This window comes from Lontra canadensis, unplaced genomic scaffold (genome assembly GCF_010015895.1).
Source record: "Lontra canadensis isolate GAN:19392208 unplaced genomic scaffold, GSC_riverotter_1.0 scaffold42, whole genome shotgun sequence".
Classification (NCBI taxonomy): Eukaryota; Metazoa; Chordata; class Mammalia; order Carnivora; family Mustelidae; genus Lontra; species Lontra canadensis.
The window spans coordinates 2484768-2506046 of NW_022631036.1; the positions used below are offsets into that span (position 1 = coordinate 2484768).

At 33.6% G+C, this 21279-nt stretch overlaps 1 protein-coding gene across 3 annotated transcripts in view; it reads left to right on the top strand.

Moving 5' to 3' along the window:
- SOS2 (SOS Ras/Rho guanine nucleotide exchange factor 2) overlaps window positions 1-21279 on the top strand; it is a 78429-nt gene that overhangs the window by 40832 nt on the left and 16318 nt on the right. For all 3 annotated transcript variants that reach the window (XM_032871166.1, XM_032871167.1, XM_032871168.1), the window contains 10 exons: window positions 4242-4369; window positions 4896-5551; window positions 5934-6015; window positions 6682-6804; window positions 8261-8364; window positions 10766-10988; window positions 14653-14772; window positions 14940-15102; window positions 18522-18639; window positions 19623-19795. In XM_032871166.1, coding sequence (XP_032727057.1) covers window positions 4242-4369; window positions 4896-5551; window positions 5934-6015; window positions 6682-6804; window positions 8261-8364; window positions 10766-10988; window positions 14653-14772; window positions 14940-15102; window positions 18522-18639; window positions 19623-19795 — 1890 coding nt within the window. The remainder of the gene's footprint in view (window positions 1-4241; window positions 4370-4895; window positions 5552-5933; window positions 6016-6681; window positions 6805-8260; window positions 8365-10765; window positions 10989-14652; window positions 14773-14939; window positions 15103-18521; window positions 18640-19622; window positions 19796-21279) is intronic.

The window sequence follows — 21279 nt, forward strand, 5'->3', positions numbered from 1 at the left end:
TATAATGTACTATAGTTTACCTTTAGGCATATAGAAATCCACAGTAGATATAGCATTTTATAGGAATTCAAGAGAAGCATTATTAAGTGTTTCAAGAAGTCTTAATAGGGTTATGGAAATACTTACACAAAGTGTAAAATCTTGGGCAGGATATACTTAATAGACAGCTAACTAGAATATGACCAGTAAGCAAGGAATGTATTCTTCAGTCAAGTTCATAAGATACTGCACCTAATGAAAGATTGCTTCCACCTTATTGCTTAGTTTAGGTGTTATTGAAAGGGCATTTATTGTCTTTGACTTCTTTGCTAAGCTCACCAAGTTCATTTCTTAAATAGTGTAATTATCCAGTTTTTTTTTTTAAAGATTTTATTTATTTATTTGACAGAGAGAGATCACAAGTAGGCAGAGAGGCAGGCAGAGAGAGAGGAAGGGAAGCAGGCTCCCTGCTGAGCAGAGAGCCCGATGCGGGACTCGATCCCAGGACCCTGAGATCATGACCTGAGCCGAAGGCAGCGGCTTAACCCACTGAGCCACCCAGGCGCCCTCCAGTTTGTTTTAATGTTGAAGGGGTCCCCTTTGACTCATGATCACCAGATTTAGGCATAGACCAGTATTTTGCATAGTTGTGTCTGGTGCCATTGCAGAGAAGCAGTATAATGTGTGGCAAAAAACATGGGCCATAGAGTCCATGGGTTTGAATATAGACTGCTGTTCATCCTGGGTGAACCACCTAACCTTTCTGTGCTTTGGTTTCTTCATCTGTAATATGTATAATAGTACCTACCTTACAGAGTTGTAACTAAGATTAAGGTAATGCTTAAAAGAACTTGCACAGAGTAAAATCTCAATAAATGTTTATTGTTATTTGTCTAAACACTTAAGAAAATTATGAATATTTATACAACAGTCATTCATTCTAATTACTTTTGGGTACCTACCGTGCAGGTACTATACTAAAAATGAGTAAAACCTATGCCAGACTTTAAGGAGTTCATGGCATAGTGAAGAAGATGAATATTAGATAATTGCAGTAAATAAATGTAATAATTGTCTAAGAAGTATAGTACTGTGGAATCACTGAGGCATGAGTAACTAACCCTGTCTAGGGAAGTAAGAAAAAATTAAATATGGGTGTTGGGTATATTGGGATTTATCCTGCTGTTCTGGTGTGTGTATGTGTGTATGTTATTTATTTTGGAGAGCAATGAAAGACAAATGCTGAGGAATTATTGCAGATTAAAAGAGACAATAAATCACAACCTATATCAATCAGATCTTTATGTTGTGCACCATAAATTTATGTAGTGCTGCATGTCAATTATATCTTAATAAAACTGAAAAAAGAAAGCCGGTGAAAACATGACTGTATCCTGTGTTGGAGGGGAAATATTACTCTAAAGGACATTATTGGGACATTTGACAAAAGTGGATATGCAAAAAATTAGATAATAGAACATCAGTATTAAATCTCTTGAAGTTGATCACTGTACCATGAAAGAGTATCTTTGCTCTAAGATGCCCTGCTGACATATTAAAGGAGTGAAGGGGAATGATACTATTTGAGAGTAATTTGTGTATCACTTGAGTTTTCCTCATATTCCAGAAATAATCTCAAAATTTTGTAGCAGTGGTTCTCTTTCCTCAGCAAAGAACTGAAAGGGGACAGCATCACAAACTACTCTCAAATAGTTCAGGGGAAAAAATGGTGCACATATACTCAATGCATGGACTAATGAAGCATACGTAGCAAAATGTTTAAAGTTGGTGACTTGTGGTATACAGGAATTATTTGTATTTTCATAACTTTTATATAAATTTGATATTTCAAAAGAAAAAATTTTAAGCGGGAAGAAAAAGGAAGAGTTTCAGAGAGAGGAGGTGTTTGAGCTGTCACAGAGGCTAATTGGCCAGGGAAATAAGGTAGGCCAGAGACAGATATGTGGAAAACGATAGGGATGTGAAAGCATGGCTTGTTTGCCAGTAGTTTAGTATGGTCATTTCTATGTCAATACAAGATGTTTAGAATACATTCTTTCAAATGTCTATAGATGGTTAACTTGGATATTTATTTATCTGATGTTTATTAAAATTCAGGAAATGTTAAGCAAATTAGTAGACTAAGATTATGGCAGAGCCACTGCTTTACCTACTTTGATCACTAGGAAACCCTATTCTTTAAATATCCTGAAATATCCTTTTTTTCCTCATTCTTTGGCAACCTTTAACTATCACATGGATATTTAGAAATGACATGGCCGTTTGTGTGTAAGAGTTTGAACAGCCTTAGGACCAAATAGACTATAGAAATTTAGTATCCTCAAACACCTAAATAAAAAAGCAGCTCTTGGAGTGCCTGGGTGGCTCAGTTGGTTAAGTATTGACTCTTGATGTTGGCTCAGGTTATGATCTCAGGGTTGTGAGATCAAGCCCCTTGTCAGGCTCCACACCGGGCATGGAGACTGCTTAAGATTCTCTGTCTCCCTCTTCCATTCACACCCACTCTCATGCATTCTCTCTCTCTCTCACACACACTATCTGTCTATTAACTGACGGAGCCACCCAGGCACCCTCACTCTGTCTCTCTTAAAAAAAACAAAAAACAAACAAACAAAAAAAACCAAAAGCAGTTCTCATTTTGGTAGAATCTTACTATGAGAGATAGTTTGAAATTTGGATCAACAAAAGCAGTAAAAAAAACAAAAACAAAAACCCTAGAAGCATTTTGTATCATCAATATCCATATTTACTAAGGAAATATTTTAGAATAGAGCTGAGAAGAATTTGTTTTGTAAGAAATCTTTAAAGCAGTAAAATAAGTGAAAAAAAATTATGAGTCAAATTTTCACCTTTGAAGGTGAAAAAAGTCAGAATGACCAAGCACTCATCCTTTTCCAAACTTCTTTTGGTGTTTTGCCTATTTTCCCTTCATCCTTTCAATTTTTTATTTCTTAATCTAGAGATTAAATTTTACTTCTAATGATAGTCATTTAAATTATTAAATTGCTGATCTTGTGATAGCAAGACTTTTACATTTATCTCAAAAAATATCAGATGGCTCTGTGCTCTAGAGAATAATTTCTAGGACATATGCATGAAAAGTAATGGACCTAGGGGAGCTTGACTGGCTTAGTCAGAAGAATATGCAACTCTTGATCTTGGAATGGTGAGATTGAGCTCCATGTTGGCTGTAGAGATTACTAAAAAATAAATAACCTTAAAAAAAAAAAAAAAGGTAATGGACCTAGAACTCAAACAGTATTTATTCAATTCCATGCTGAGGAAAGGGTATCATTGCTGAATGGTTTTCAGACTGTTCTTGGAATATAAGAAAAATTTATCACAAAATTTCTAGTAAGGTAGTTTAAAATCATAAAATAGATTTAAAAGTTTAACAATTTTCAGAAGGAAAAAATATACAGAAAGAAGATTATAAGTTTTCCATATTCTTGCATAAATATATTTTGTATCTATATGATCTGTATATGGTATCTATATAATTCTCCACTTTTACTTCTCCTGTCAAATTGAAACACTGGAGCATCATCCAATCTGAATTATTTATCCTAAGGTAAATTTTCTTCCACTTTGAGAGTGAGAGAAAAGAGAAATTTTTGGATAAATCTAGTAGAACCAGAGTTGTTAGAACTAATAATTTATAAGCCTTATTTCTAAGGGTTAATGAGATAGAATATTAACTTTCATGGTTTCTTGATATTTACTACAATGGTTGAATTTTATGTTGTGAAAAAGTACCAGTTGAATCTCATAGATGCTGTTTGCAGAAAAGTTGATGATGGATTGAGGTGCTAAAGTTGGCATACTTGATTATATTGTATAGCAAAGATAGACAAGCTTTTAGGCATTTCTGAAACTTAAGAACTTAATCATTAGAGAATATGAAATAATTTGTGTGTTTATCTCATTTGTAGTTATTAACAAAAGCAACTTGTGAGGTTCATGTTTTTCGTATTTTAAACTATTTTTGTGTATCTGGAATATGTCCAAACGGTTTTCACAGTTGCTTTTTTTTCTGATTGCTATGGTAATAGTGCTTTATATCTGTATTATATTTACATATGGTTTTGAGAGATCAGGTATACATAATTAAATAAATTATAACTGGTTTTGTTAAGTATATTTAAAATTCATTTAGAGTTTATAATAGTTATTGCTGTTTCCTCTACAAGAAAGGGAGAGAATTGAGCAATGCAGGTTTAATTTTTGTTTGTTTTTCTTAGCAATTGAAAGCATGTAGTGAAGATCAGGAAGACAGAGAATGTTTGAACCAAGCTATTACTGCTCTTATGAATCTCCAAGGTAGTATGGACCGAATTTACAAGCAGTATTCACCTAGACGCCGACCTGGGTAATTCCATACTGTTGAAAATATGAATGCTTCTACATATTTCATTTATAGTTGATGCCTCATTTTCTTTTCTTTTTTTTTTTTTTGATGCTTCATTTTCTAAAGAAGTGTTATTTGTAGTGATACTTACATTCTTGAAAGTTACACTCCTACATTTCTCGTTTGGTCTTTAAGTTGTGGAAAATCAGCATTGTCTTATTGTTAAGATATATGTAATAAAATTTTAAAAGATAAATCTAATATTTATATATTACGCAGAAATTTAGGATTCTTGGTAATTTTAGTTCGTATGACATTTGAAATGAAATACAGAGTCTAGTACTTCTCTTTCACAGTACTGTAGCTGAGGCATGTATCAGTTGTGGCAAAGATAGTAGAAGAAAGTAAATGCTGTGTGCAAAATCTGGTGTTTGGTTATTTAGTGGTTTTATCACTTGATCTGAGGTAGTTTTACAGTTAAAGAAATTTGGGTTGCTTAGCCATTGAAAAAGCTAAATTTATCTTAATTTTTTTTTTTTCTTTTTAGGGATCCTGTTTGCCCTTTTTATAATCGTCAGTTAAGAAGCAAGCATCTGGCTATTAAAAAAATGAATGAAATTCAGAAAAACATAGACGGATGGGAAGGCAAAGATATTGGACAGTGTTGTAATGAATTCATTATGGAAGGTCCCTTGACACGAATTGGTGCTAAACATGAACGACATATTTTTCTCTTTGATGGCTTAATGATTAGCTGTAAGCCCAATCATAGTCAGTCCCGCCTTCCAGGTTATAGTAGTGCAGAGTACAGATTAAAAGAAAAATTTGTCATGAGGAAAATACAAATATGTGATAAAGATGATACTTGTGAGTACAAAAATGCTTTTGAGTTGGTGTCCAAAGAAGAAAACAGCATAATATTTGCTGCTAAGTCTGCTGAAGAGAAAAATAATTGGATGGCCGCACTTATTTCTCTTCACTATCGTAGTACACTAGATCGAATGCTAGATTCAGTGTTATTGAAAGAAGAAAATGAGCAGCCATTGAGATTACCAAGTCCTGATGTGTATCGTTTTGTGGTAAAAGACTCTGAGGAAAACATTGTTTTTGAAGACAACCTGCAAAGTAGAAGTGGAATCCCCATTATTAAAGGAGGAACTGTAGTGAAATTAATTGAAAGGTTAACATATCATATGTATGCAGGTATGTGAAACTCATTACAAGTGCTTACCTACTGGGGGCTGAGAATGTAAAGCTTTTCAGGGATGTTCAAAAATGCTTGAGGAATGGAAAAAGTGGATTTTCTCTGAAATATAAAAAATTCTACAGAAGCAAAAGGAGTAAATAACTAATTAAATATCCCTAAGATATAATATGTTGACTTCATTAATTATGAGGTATTCAAAAAAATTTTATGAATCTTGAATCAGAAAACAGTCCTCATGTATTAAGAAATACCATGAGTACAGGAAGACCATGGTGGGAGGAACAAGAAAAAAGAAAAAGGAAGGCCTCCAAAATATGCTACTTTGGATTAATGAAACTGAATTGAACATACAAACTGTTTTATACTCTATCTTTTCAGATCCCAATTTTGTTCGTACTTTTCTTACTACATACCGTTCATTTTGTAAACCACAGGAATTGCTAAGCTTACTGATTGAACGGTAAGAAAAATATTTATTTTATTTACATTAACATTTCATAAAACGTTAACTATTTTGTTCCTTGCAAAGTGGTGGGTACCTAGCATGTGCTCAACTTGTTTTTGAACATAATTTATTTGACATTAAATTAGTAGTATTACTGTTCTCTTCAAACAACGTGCTCATTAAAATCTGTTTATAACAGAAGTCTCTTCTGATTTTAGCAATGTTTATAGTGGTAATCAAAAAGACCCAATTTTAAGTATGTATTTTAATGTTTTTTTGTTCAGTAAAACAATATTTCCTTAAAAGAGACTTTTTAACTTGTCACTTTATTTTTAAATTTTTTTTAGAAGATTTTATTTATTTGAGAGAGAGAGCACAAGCAGGGGGAGGGCTAGAGAGAGAGAGGGAGAAGCAGAGTTCCTGCTGAGGAGGGAGCCCATTGCAGGACTCGATCCCAGGAGCCTGTGATCATGACCCAAGCTGAAGGCAGACACTTAACCCACTGAGCCACCCAGGTGCCCAGTATGTAACACTTTAAAGGAAGTTTATCAGTAACTTTTCACATAAATGGTAGGAAGGAAGGTTGCTTAATTAAAATAATTTTTCTGTTGTATTTGAAATCCTTTTCATTTGTGTATGAACAACAAAAAATTTCTCTGACTTTTCTTCTTTTCTTCTTAGATTTGAAATTCCAGAGCCAGAACCTACTGAAGCAGATAAATTGGCCATAGAGAAAGGCGAACAGCCAGTCAGTGCAGACCTTAAAAGGTTTCGCAAGGAATATGTCCAACCAGTACAACTTAGGTTTGGCCTAAATATTACATATTTTATGTACCATTCAATTTTCATTATATAGTTAACACATATAAGTTCTTGTCTCTTAATTCAGATAGAGGTATTGTTGTTAGACTTCATAGTAGTTAAATTAAACTTCCAAATTTCAATGTGAAATTACTCTTAAATGTCCTGAAGAAATTTAATTATTAAAATGATACTGTGTTATTTGCATCAGATACCTCTGGCATGCGACACATTGTGCTTACAGACCAGGATACCTATTAAGTAAAAATTGTAAAATTTCATGTGAGTGTGCCTGCTCTCAACCTTGCCCATCCCTACCCCTTTGTAATCATCTAGTAATCCTGGGCTTTTTCATAGTTTATAATATTTGTGGAATTTTAGCTCTTTCCCTACTGTTCTCTCCCAAAATATATAGGCTTTTACTCATTCATCTAAAAAAAATCAGTAATTTCTAAAAATGTATTTGATAATAGCAGCTGCAGGTTGTTAGGTACTAACTGTATGCCTAAGTATTTTATCAATTTTCTTCCATCCTGGCAGGAGTTACTACTTTATAGCTGAGGAAATTGAAACTTAGCAAGATAAAGTAATTTGAAATAGGTTATACGGAGTGAGCAGCAGGACAGGATTCAAACCTGTATCTGTCTGGTTTCCTAAGTTAGTGTTTTTTTCTTACACTGAGCAGTGAAAATTGGAGGCTCCTTTGATTAGTCTTCTTTACAGTCCCTAATTATACATGATCTAAATTTTTTCTTTGCAAATATGAAAGTGCCTTGATTTTTGTTAACTAATAAATTGCAGCTTTGGAACTGAGCATGTTACTTATTTTTCAGGATAATTGCCACAAATAAATGCAGTTTTAGTGGAATGATAGCGCTCCCAGCTGTATGTGTCTCAGCCAAAATTTTAACATGTCATTCTTTGTATAAGATGGTATTTTTAAAAAAGACCTTTTTAATTAAAAAAGGGAGATGATCTTATTTACCCCTCAGCAATAAAGGAGTAACTTTTTTGTACTAGCTACAGTGAATTTGTACTCCCCCACACTCAGATTAAACTTTTTTTTAAAGATTTATTTATTTATTTTAGAAAGAACGCATGCGCACACGGGGGAAGATGCAGAGGGAGAGGGAGATAAGCAGACTCTGTGTTGGGCGTGGAGCCCGACACTGGCTTGATCCCAGGATCCTGAGATCATGACCTGAGCTGAAATCAGGAGTTAGACTCTTAACCGACTGAGCCACCCAGGCACCCCTAAAGTATAATTTTAAAACAATAAATTAATCCGAAGACCCGTTTTACATCATTGAAGTGCTTAGGTTTTAATTAAATACAAATTAGAGACCAAGTATTATATTGGCCTTTATATATAAAGTTGTTATCATGGTATTAGAGAAATGAAAGAAGTATAATTGAATGCTTATGTCTCACTAAATTGTGTTTCTTTACATTTTTTCAGGATCTTAAATGTGTTTCGGCACTGGGTTGAACACCATTTTTATGACTTTGAAAGAGATTTGGAATTGCTTGAAAGACTGGAATCCTTCATTTCAAGTGTAAGAGGTATATTATTTAAAGGTTTGATTGAATCTTACGTTGCACATCAGCTTAGTTTTTTTTAAATTTGTGTGACTTTTAAGAAGCTTAACTGTTTTTTTATTTTTAAACAACTAAAATAACATTTGGTATGGTTTATAGACTCCAAGGAGCTCACATATGTTAGAACCACCTGAAGTCTTAGAACCTTGCCTTTTCAAGTTTTTAGGAGAATCTTTTTTTTAAAAGAAGTCATCAGTCTTCTTTAATAATCTTAATACATTTAAAATTTTATCTCATCTCAAGGTTGCCATTCTTTCAACTAATTAAATATATGTGCAGTAGTACCTGTTTTCTTATTCTCCTTAATCCTTCTCTTTAGTTTTGAATGGTTAACAACTTTGAAAAATAACATTTACTTCAGGGCACCTGTGTGACTCTGTTGGTTAAGAATCCGACTCTTGGTTTTGGCTCACTCAGGTCATGATCTCAGAGTTGTGAGATTTGGCCAGCTTCAGGCTCGGTGCTCAGCTCAGCACAGAGTCTGCTTGAGATTCTCTCCTTCCCTCTCCCTCTCCCCCTTCCCCTGCTCATGCTCTCTATTTATCTCCCTCTAAATAAATAAATAAAATCTTTAAAAATAATATTTACCTCTCTTGCAGAAGTTTTTGGTATATTTTTAGCACCCGAAAGATAAGAGTTTCTTACCTAAAATTTTAGCACACAGCCCATGAAATGAAACTCTCGGCCATGAACATTTAAACAAGTGTATATTATTGAATCAAGAACATTTATCTGACAGGATAAGGCATTAAGTAAGAACACTTTAAGCCTAACTTATCTCATCTACTTACTCTTACTTAAGGGGAATTTTACTTAAAATAGAGTATGTGATTCCTTTGCTTCAACTTTGAGATGTTTAAGATACATTTTTATCAAATGTTTGCCTTGAAATTGTTTATGGTAACAAATCAATTTTTTGCTTTATATTCTTAATGAAGATGCTAGACTATATATGATCTAAGTAATTTCTAAAATACACATATGTATTAGGATAAAGCAAGTAAACGGTTATGTTAATGTCTAGAGGTCTTTCTTAAATAAGTTATACCACAGCATAACCAAGTAATTTCTTTCTTTTTTTTTTTTAGACTTACTTATTTTAGAGAGAGAGAGCACATGCAGGGAGGAAGGGCAGAGAGAGAATCCTAAAGGAGACTCCCCACTCAGTGCGGAGCCCTAGGTAGGGCTCCATCCCAGGACCCTGAGATCATGACCTGGGCCGAAATCAAGAGTTGGCTGCTTAACCGACTGAGCCACCAGGCGCCCTGAGGGAAAGTTTCTTTTTATAAATGTGTTTAACTAATAAATGAAGAAGGAATGATAGAATTAGAATATAACTATTTTTCAGCCTCCTAGTAATATTACAAAGATGTAACTGGACATTATATGGCTGCTGTTAGAAATATTTACAAGTATTCATGTCAAAAAATTGATCCTGAATCACATCACATCTGTATGTGTCTGATTTACAGAAAAAACAGGACAGAGAAGCAATGCAAATGACACTACAGGAATAGTATTGGAAAAATTCAGACTTGGGAAATACCACAAGGCGAATGATTCCATTTTAACGAGTAAATTGCAAGGAAAAATAAGAGAGAAAAGGAGAGCCTATAGATTAAAGGAGACTTGAGACATTGACTGCAATTTGTAGAACTCGTTCAGACCCTATTTCACAGGCCAACTATTAGAAAACATTTATGAGAGAATCAGGGAAATCTGAACACTAATTAGATATTTGATGATTTTAAGAAGTTACTGTCATTTTTATATATGATAATGGTTTTGTCATTTTATTTTATTTTATTTTTTAAACATTTTATTTATTTATTTCTTTGACAGAGAGAGATCACAAGTAGGCAGAGAGGCAGGCAGAGAGAGAGAGGAGGAAGCAGGCTCTCCATGGAGCAGAGAGCCCGATGCGGGGCTCGATCCCAGGACCCTGGGATCATGACCTGACCCGAAGGCAGAGGCTTTAACACACTGAGCCACCCAGGCGCCCTGGTTTTGTCATTTTAAAAAGTCTTTAATTTTTAGATACATAGTTAAATATGAATGAAATGACATATTTATTTCAGGTTTATTTATTTATTTTAAGTCATCTCTAATAGACCAAACATGGGGCTCAAACTCACAAATCCAAGATCAGGAGTCACATGCTCTTCTGACTGAGCCAGCCAAGCTCCCTATGTTATTTCTTTCAAAATAACATAGGGAATGGAAAGAGGGTATGAGTGACATTAAGTGAAGCAAAAATTGGCCATAAGTTGGTAATTGTTGAAACTGAGTAAAGATGAAAGATTATACAAAGATTTGCAGTTACGTCTGTCAAGTAAAAGGTATTTTTGTTTGTGTTCCTTTCTAGGGAAAGCTATGAAGAAATGGGTAGAGTCAATTGCTAAGATCATCAAGAGAAAGAAACAAGCTCAGGCAAATGGAATAAGCCATAATATTACCTTTGAAAGTCCACCTCCACCAATTGAATGGCATATCAGCCGACCAGGACAGTTTGAAACCTTTGATCTCATGACACTTCATCCAATAGAAATTGCACGTCAACTGACACTTTTGGAATCTGATCTCTATAGGTAGACAGTTAATGTTTATTTGCTGCTCTGTTTTCAAGAATCTTAAACCATACCTCTGTTTTCAGAACATGTTGCAAATTATTTATGAATACTTAAAAGTGCCTCATTTATTCTTGTGGGCTTGGAGGAAAGCTCATAGCACCGTTTTTAACTACAATCTATCCTACAGGAAAAAGTCTTATATTGCTATTTAGGCCTAAAATAGGTACTAGCAGTCTTTCACATGGTGAGTGATAGACACTAATGCTACCTTTCAGGCAATCACCCAGGTCTTCCTCCTAATACTTTCTCAGATTGTTTTAGTTTGGATTGTGGGCTCTTGAAGGCAGCTGAGTAAATAGAATATTGAAAGAGACAAGCTTTCTTTTTTTTTTTTTCCCCCAGATTCTAAGTAATCAAAAATTTAATTTGGAGCTTGACTGGGTTAGGTTTGCTAGGCAAATGAATAACAAAATTCTTAGAAAAATGAAGATTTCTTTATTTTTTTTTTAAAGGAGTCTTAAGTACTTCAGCTATTTGAAGTCAAGGTAACTTCAAAGACAAGTTATTTCTGAAGTAGTATGATGATAAATCATACTTAAAACTTCTGAACTTTTCTTTCATTTATGAGACTCATTAGATCGAAATGTGCTTGGCTAGGGGTGCCAGGGCGGCTCAGTTGGGCGTCTGCTTTCAGCTCGGTTGTGATCCCAGGGTCCTGGAATTGAGTCCCTCGTTGGGCTCCCTCCTCAGTCGGGAGTCGGCTTCCCCCTCTCGTGCCTCTGTGCACACTCTCTCTCTCTCTTAAATAAATAAAATCTTTTTTTTTTTTAAAGATTTTATCTATTTATTTGACAGAGAGAGACACAGCAAGAGAGGGAACAGAAGCAGGGGGAATGGGAGAGGGAGAAGCAGGCCTCCCGCCGAGCAGGAAGCCCAAGTCGGGGCCAATCCCAGGACCCTGGGATCATGACCTGACCCAAATGCAGACGCTTAACAAATGAGCAACCCAGGCACCCCAGATAAATAAAACCTTTAAGAAAGAAAGAAATGTACTTGACTGTTTACTTTTATCTGTATCCCATCATCTGTCTTGTCTTGTAAAACATTTCCTGCCATTACTCTGTATGCATGCAGATCACCCATTCCCAACCTAACCTTTATAGTTTCATGGTTTCATGACTTCTAATGTCATTCTCCACTCCAAATCAGATACCTCTTAAGGTCATATTTCAAATCTTGTTATCACTCCAAATCGTTCTTATTTCAAAATTACTAATTCAAGCATCTCTCATTTCTTTCTAACTGCAGTCCTCTCTCCTTTCAGCTTGCTTTATCAGCTTTGTCCTCTGTCACCTTTTTTTAAACCATTACCCTTGCAGGTAACAGCCACCTCTCCCCACCCTGTCAAAAAATGACTTCTCACCATTGTCATTCCATCAAAAACTTTTCTGCATTCAGGAGCCCTTTCTACAATACAAATACCTTTAAGAAGTTATCTTGATTGGCAGCCATTTTTTTAAGGGGAAAAGTAAGAATATACAAAGTTGAGAGCTAATGGAAATGTAGGAAGACAGCAGAGATAAAAAATTTGCCCTTCTTTAGAATTGGGCCTCTGGTTTGCCTTGGCTGTGCCATTCAGAATTGAGCACCCATGTCAGCAGTTGTAAACACCTAATTCAGAGTGTCATGTTGTATTTTAGGTAGTTTGGAGTTCAGGTGATTTTTGTTTATATTGTGGAATTTGTGAAAGGTAGGAATGAAGGGACTTGCTACTTGAGTTAAAAAAAAAAAAAAAAGCCAATAGTACTGAATCACATTTTTCCTCATTGAGTGACTGTTACAGGAGTGGACATCAGAAAAAGAAACCACTTAAGTCAATGTGGACCTGCTTTCAGAACAGAAAATACCTTTGTTAAGTGAGATGTATATTATGGAAGAAGAGGAACATTGACACTGTAAACTGAATTTCTTTCTTTTTTTTTTTTTAAAGATTTTATTTATTTGACAGAGAGATACACAGTGAGAGAGGGAACACAAGCAGGGGGAGTGGGAGAGGGAGAAGCAGACTTCCCACTAAGCAGAGAGCCTGATTCGGGGTTCGATCCCAGGACCTTGGGATCACGACCCGAGCCGAAGGCAGACTTCTCTAACGACTGAGCCACCCAGGCACCCCCGAATTTCTGATTTAACTGTAGAACAGCCCAAGAAAACTTACTTTAAAAACTGTTAACAAGGTCCCTTTTTTATTCAAATCTACTGATTAAAAACTTTTTTTTAATAGTCAAGACCATAAGATACTAGCCAATTTTTTAAAATTATGTAATCCTTGCTCACTATATACAGTAATTTAACTTGCTCCTCTGTCAAATTTCTTACTGAATAATTCAGCCATTAAAAAAATGTAGGGCGCCTGGGTTGCTCAGTGGGTTAAGCCGCTGCCTTCTGCTTGGGTCATGATCTCAGGGCCCTGGGATCGAGTCCCGCGTCAGGCTCTCTGCTCAGCAGGGAGCCTGCTCCCTCCTCTCTCTCTGCCTGCCTCTCTGTCTACTTGTGATCTCTCTGTCAAATAAATAAATAAAATCTTAAAAAAAATAAAATAAAATAAAATAAAAAAAATAAAAAAATGTAGAAATTATATAATGAGGGCCCATCAACAGCAAAAGCCTTACAGATACAAGTGAAATCCTTCAACTAATTTTTCCCAACTCTGTTCTTCTTTCTCCCAATAACCACTATCCTGTATTTGGTGTTTATTATTCCTATGTATGTCTTTATAATTTATACACATACAATATTGATAAACAATATATAGCATTGTTTTGCAGGTTTTAAGATAGTTTATACTTATGTGTCATTCTACAACATGTTTTGCACTTACATTGTTCTGGCATTTAAGTTGATGAATATAGCTCTGGTTTGCTTTTTTTTTTTTTTTTTTTTTTTTTTTTTTTAAGATTTTATTTATTTGACAGAGAGAGATCACAAGTAGGCAGAGTGGCAGACAGAGAGAGGGGGAAGCAGGCTCCCGCCGAGCAGGGAGCCCAATGTGGGGCTTGATCCCAGGACCCTGGGATCATGACCTGAGCAGAAGGCAGAGGCTATAACCCGCTGAGCCACCCAGGCGCCCCTGGTTTGGTTATTTTAATTACTGTGGTGTTCCATTATATGAATGCTCCATAATTTATCCAGCCTAGGTTATTTGTGATTTTTCAGTCTTGCAGATAATAACTGCTTCACTGAGTATTCTTAAAAATGTTTTCTTATAACCTGGTATAGCTTAAGTATATATCTAGATAGACTTTTGGGGTGATTAGTTTGTATATCTTCAGTTATATGAGATAATTGCTAAATTACTTTACAAAGTGGTTGTTTCAGTTTTTACTTGGATATCCGTGTTGGAGAGATTCTACACATCTTTACCCATTTGGTACTATTAGACTTCTGTTAGGCAGGAGTAAAATGGGATTTCATTGTGGTTTAATGTTCTTCTCCCCGAATAAGAGACAAAATTTTTTTGTTTTTATGTGACTATTTGGGTCCCGTCCTCTGTGATTTAAACCTGTTCATGTGTTTCTCCATTTATCTTTTGTGTTGTCTTTATCTTACTGAGTATTTAAAGATCTTTAAATAATTTTGATACTAATCCTTTGTAGGTTAAGTTGCATGATTTTTTATTCCACAGGAAAGTCCAACCTTCTGAACTAGTAGGGAGTGTATGGACCAAAGAAGATAAAGAAATAAATTCTCCAAATTTATTAAAAATGATTCGCCATACCACAAATCTCACTCTATGGTTTGAAAAGTAAGTGTTTATTTTTCTGCCCTATTACTTTTTACCACTATAATATTAAGTCATCTATAAGCTTAAATTCTTGCTAAAAATATATGTATTCTTTTCTACGTGAGGGAGGGAATTGCTTTTTAAGCTATGCTTTTTTGTTTTTGTTTTTGTTTTTTGTTTTCGTCTAGGTGCATTGTAGAAGCAGAAAATTTTGAGGAACGGGTGGCAATACTAAGTAGAATTATAGAAATTCTTCAGGTTTTTCAAGATTTGAATAATTTCAATGGTGTATTGGAGATAGTCAGTGCAGTAAATTCAGTGTCGGTATACAGACTAGATCATACTTTTGAGGTAAGTTTTAGGCTTAAATATTTCATCTTTTTGGGGGGCAGATACAATTGTTGATAAAATAAATTGCTTCTACCAACCAATCTTTTTCAGTAAATCCTTTACAAATCATCTTATTCCCTTAAATATATCAATATACACTAGTATGTCTGGAATCCATCAAAGAATGTGGGACTTGTGACTCTGTTTAATATGTTTACCTAGGGGGCATCTGGGTGGCTCAGTGGGTTAAAGCCTCTGCCTTCGGCTCAGGTCATGATTTCAGGGTCCTAGGATCGAGCCCCCCACATCGGGCTCTCTGCTCGGCAGGGAGCCTGCTTCCTCCTCACTCTCTGCCTGCCTCTCTGCCTACTTGTGATCTCTCTCTGTCAAATAAATAAATAAAATCTTTAAAAAAAAATGTTTACCTAAATGTTATGAAATTTCAATTGGATTTTTCCAGTGGCACACTGATTGTTTGAAATAAATGATATTTAAAATATAAATGTAGAAATTAATCAACATATAGTCAAAAGAAGGTGTAACATGGAGCGAAGTCTTTCTAAAATTAAAATTTTTTAAATTATACAATAGTATATGTTTAGTGTTTGTTATAGAAAATTCAAAAGATACAGAAAGTATATGTTAAAATTAAAATACACATATTCTTGGGCCCAGAAATAAAAGTGCCAGACTATAAAGTTAATGTACAAAGATGTTGTTTCTGCGGTATTAATTGGAGTAGCGGAAAACTAGAAGCAACCTGTATGTCCCTGAATAGAATGACTAAATATGTTTTATACCTGTAGTGTAGAATATTGTTCAGCTATAGAAAAAAAGTGAATAGGATCTATGTGTATTGTCTTAAAATAATATTTGTGATTTTTAGGGGAAAAGCCATAAAAAAAACTTCAGAATAATGAATATAATATGATTTCTTTTTTATGTAACATAAAAACAGAACAAACCCTAAACATGTTACTAAAATTGCATGAGCATTGAGAAAATAATACTTTTTTTACATTGCTTCTTTATGATTAGAAAGGCAAGCTGCTTTCACGTATGTATTTTTCTATTTGAGTGTTTGCATTTTATTGCTTTGTGTGAGCTTTTTTATATGAAGGATATTAACAGTTGAATATTGCTAAATATTAATCTGTGTAATAGATTTTGAAAACTCTAAAGTAGTATATTTATTTTAAAAGGTTAAGTTTCAGTTTTTTAAAATACTGGGTACAGAACAATATTCATAAAATATGTGTAAGGCAAAAAGAATAAAAATACGAAGAACACCTGTATACCTGGTTTAAGAACACCTCCCAATTCCATCTCCATCCTCACCCCTTCAACCATCATTCTGAATTTTGTCCTTATTATTCAACTTTTTTTCTGTAGTTTTACTTATTTGTATCTCTAAACAATGTACTATTTCATTTTGTGTGTTTCTTAATTACATATGAATATAATTCTTCAAACACTTTTTTCATTCAATATTATCTTCCTAAAATTCATCCAGGTTGCTTCTTACTGCCATCATTCATTTTTTTTTTCATAGCTGTATCATATTATAAGAATAAACTTACCAAAATTTATTTATTTATTTACTAGTTAATGGCCATTTAGACTCTTTCCAGTATAGGGTTATTATCAGTAATAGTACATGAACATTTTCTACATATATCCTAGTGCACAAATTTCTCTTAAGTCGTTTACCTAGGAGTAGAACTACTAGATAATAGATTATGGGTATCTTCAGCTTTACTAGATAATGCTAGATTGTTTTCCCAAATAATTGTACCAGTTTATACTCCCACCAGAAATGTATGAGTTCTAGTTATTTTACCTTCTCACCAGTACTTGATATTGTCAGTTCTTTTCATTTTCCAATCTTGTGGTTTTGGTTTATAAACCCCTGATTTCTAATGAGTTTGAACCTATTTTTACATGTTTATTGGTTTTTTATATTTCTTCTTATAGAAATTTTTTTGTTTTTTTTGCATTCTTGAGTTTTTCTTATGAATCTCTGTGAGTTCTCTTATATAGTGGATTTTAATCCTTTGTCAGTTGTATGTATTGTGAATCTCTGTGAGTTCTCTTATATAGTGGATTTTAATCCTTTGTCAGTTGTATGTATTGTAAATGTCTCTTCCCAGATTGAAGCTTCTCTTTTCACCTTTTTTTCTATCTTTTGATGAACAAAAGTTCTTACTGTAATCAAATTTATTTTGTCCTGTTATTTGTGCTGTTTAGTGTCTTTTTCTATTATCTTAATGTTTTGTCTTTCACATTCATTCCTTAATCCAGCTGGAAATAAGTTTTGAAAAATGTATGGAGTGAGGCTGGAGTTTAATTTCATGTTTTGTTCCATATGGCTAGCCAGTTGCTTCCATACATTTATTGAAAGTTTGATAGGAATTGCATTGGTTCTATAAATTGCTTTGGTTCAGTTGGTGGAGCACTGACAGTTTTACAGTGAGTCTTCCAAACCACGAACATGTCTCTCCCTTTATTTATTAATTTAATATAAAGTTTTATGGTTTTCTTGATGATGAACTCATACCTCTTTTGTTAGATTTATATTAGAACTTTTTTAAAGATCTTATTTTCTTTATTGATGATATGTAGAAATGCAGTTGATCTTTGCTGATTGGTTTTATATCAATCAACAATGCTAAATGCTCTCATTAGCACTCCATATGTAGATTTATTGTTTTGTTTTTCCACAGATAATTATATCCTCTGTGAATACAGACAGTTTTTCTTTGATTTTCTTTATTTTTCTTGTTCATGCTAGTTAAGACTTCTGTAGAGTACTGAATAAAAGTTAGGGTTTAATCCCCTTTGCTTTTTCCTTAAGTTAAAGGAAATACATTAGACAGTTTTCCATCAGTGCAGTGTTTGCTGTGGATTTATGTGTGTGTCTGTGTGTGTGTGTATACACTTAACTAGGTTAAAAATAAAGTAATTTAGAACAAAAAATGTAATAATGAAATATAAAAGGAATGATTCTGCTTATTTGGTTTACTAAATTTTTGTTCAATTTTTCTCTCCCTTCCACAGCTTTCTCCTCCTTACCAAAACCTTACCCTTAGCCTCAAAAGACCTTTCAGTGGAAATATATCTGAATGCTTTAGGATTATATTTCTCTCCTATAGCTATGATTTGAAATTCTGGCTAATCAGAATTATAACTAATAAGATCTCGAGGAAGAATTTTTTATTTCTTACTCCTCTAATTTATATTAGAAAAAAAATGAAGTTTTTAAGTTTCATATTTATAGATAAATCATTTCAGGCAAGTACAGAAAGGAATACTACTCATCTTTAATTTAAAAAATTATTTTTCACATATTTGCAAAATTTTATAGAATTCCAAGCTCTGTGTTCATAAAATGTGATTGAATTGTAAAAAGACAAGTTATACTCAATTTATATATTTTAAAGGCATTGCAGGAAAGAAAAAGGAGAATTTTGGATGACGCTGTGGAATTAAGTCAAGATCACTTTAAAAAATACCTAGTAAAACTGAAGTCAATCAATCCACCTTGTGTGCCTTTTTTTGGTAAGTTACTGAACATGGGTTTATATTTATATTTTGAGGCAGTTTGTTGTAGCCAAAAGAGACCCACCTTTAAAGGCAGATTATTCTGATTTTTATATCTGAGCATATCTACTTTTATTAACTGTTCATATTGATAAATAAAATTTGGAAGTCTCTGTTTCCTTATCTTTAAAATAGAGGTTATGATAATTATCTCTTTGTAGAGTTGTTGTAAGGAGCTCTGTGGGGTCTTTCTGTAAGAGTACTGATTCCATTCATAAGGGCTCCACCGTCAGGATTTAAGCACCTCCGAAGCATCCCACCTTTTAATACTATCACACTGGGTATTAGTATTTAAACTTAGGAATTTTGAACATTCAAACATGCATGCCTGTGTACACAGACACATACCCCACTGGTTGTGTTAACCAAAAATGTTTCTGGACAATCCCAAATATTCCCTAAGGGACAAAATTGCCCCCAGTTGAGAGCCACTGATTTAAGTGAATCCATAATTACATATGAAGAAGGAGCTAAAACCTTATTTCCTGTCCCAGAGTGAGGAACAATTATTTTTCTAAGTTATGGGCTTTGAGAAAACAGAATGTACACGTCTATAGTCTTATCACTAGAATTGGCTTATAATTTATCTATTGATCATTATTTAAGATCATTGGCATTAAATATTTATAATCAAATATTAAAATGGTTAGAACAGATTTAACACAGACTTTGTGAATGAATCCGCTCTTATTTTAGGCTGTTAGGCTAAGGAATAAATTAAGCCTTTCCTAAACTCTAATTTTCTTTTTATTTTAAATTCTTTAAATGTTAAAAAATTCCTAATGTAAAATTAATTAATAAGCCCATCAGACTTAACATTTTAGGGGTAAAATTGCTGGATTATAGAATGTCTTTCAACTTTACTAGATCAGTTGTTTTTTCCAAATGATTGATTAAGTAACAGATTTTATAACTTGTCTTCAAATACTCTTTTTTACTAGGAATATATTTAACAAATATTCTGAAAACTGAAGAAGGGAATAATGATTTTTTAAAAAAGAAAGGGAAAGATTTAATCAATTTCAGTAAGAGGAGGAAAGTAGCTGAAATTACGGGAGAAATTCAGCAGTATCAGAATCAACCTTACTGTTTACGGATAGAACCAGAAATGAGGGTAAATATTTTCTTTGCTTATCTTTAAAAGAGAACATGTTAAATTCTCTGCAATCTGTAAGAAATATCATAACCACACTTATGCTACTTATTTTACTATAAAAATACAGTAAGTTAATTATCATTAGATAGAAGTGGTAAATATTAGATATTCTGTGCTAACAGTCTGCAGTTACGAATATTGCTAGGAACGGGGGTGCCTGTCTGGCTCAGTCTGTAGAGTGTATGACTCTTGTTCTCAGGGTTGTAAGTTTGGGCCCCATGTTGGGTGGAGAGATTATTTAAAAATAAAATCTTTTAAAATATATATTATTAGGGACTTTTTTCTTGAGAGTATTGCTTCTTTGTGCAACTGGTCAAGTAATACTTTCAAAAAATGAATGACAAATTGGAATGAAACTCTCTGATGTCCATGTAGTAAAAAGAAAATCCACTACTGGTACTGTCATTGGTTAGCTATTTTAGATATTTTACATGTGCCAATGTAACATTAAGTAATTAATTTCTTCATAAAAATACTGGGTTTAAATAGGGAAAGAGGTTGGTTTTATAGAATACATATTTGTGTATATGTATATATGTATATGCTTAGCAAAAAATCATTTTTTTTTAACTTTCTATCAATTGATAATCTATTTTGATCACTAGTTTATAACACTGATTCTGTGTACTGTAAGATGTGGGATACCTTCTAAATCATAGTAGATTATGATACTATGTTTATGTTAAGTGAATTTATTTTTGTTATACTTATTTGAAATTCAGTACATAGTAGCTATCAGAAAAAGTTCACCTGTCACATTAAAAATTGTGTTCAACTTTCAGGCTTAGTGTGCAGGTCAGGTATATTAAGTGAAAATGGGCACCATGACTCCCAACTTCCTAAATTGTAGGATGGTAACTATTCTTTGTTCCTACTTCAAAACAAAATACCCTAAAGTCCTAAGAAAGAATGACTTAAACTACACTGTTATGAAAATATAGACAGCTCTAAAAATGGTGACATTTTTAGTGGTCCCATATTTCATTCTCTTCCCTCATCATGGGGCCAGCCCTTTGTGATATTGAACTTCATAGGTCTAAAGAAATATACTCTTGAAGCTTGAAGTTTATAATATATATTTTCCCAAGAAATCATGTTAAATTATAGTTGGGTATATTTGAAATAGTACTTCTAACATTCATATCTCAGTAACTTCTAATAGGTCTTTGTGATCTGTTCTAGACCTTCTCCCATCATTTAAAGCATTAAATAATGCTTTATGGGAGTGTGGGGGCATTTACTTTTCAAGCCATAGTTAACCAAACTAATAAATAGTATTAAAGAATAGAGCAAAGGATGAGAAAAGCAGGAACACTGCTATTATAATTTTATAGAAGTCTTTAAATTACTGTTGGTTCATATGATTTAATTTGGCTAACCTGAGTATAAGAACACGCTGTTTCAATACTGTTAAAGGAGTAATTCAATTTTCTTGACATTGG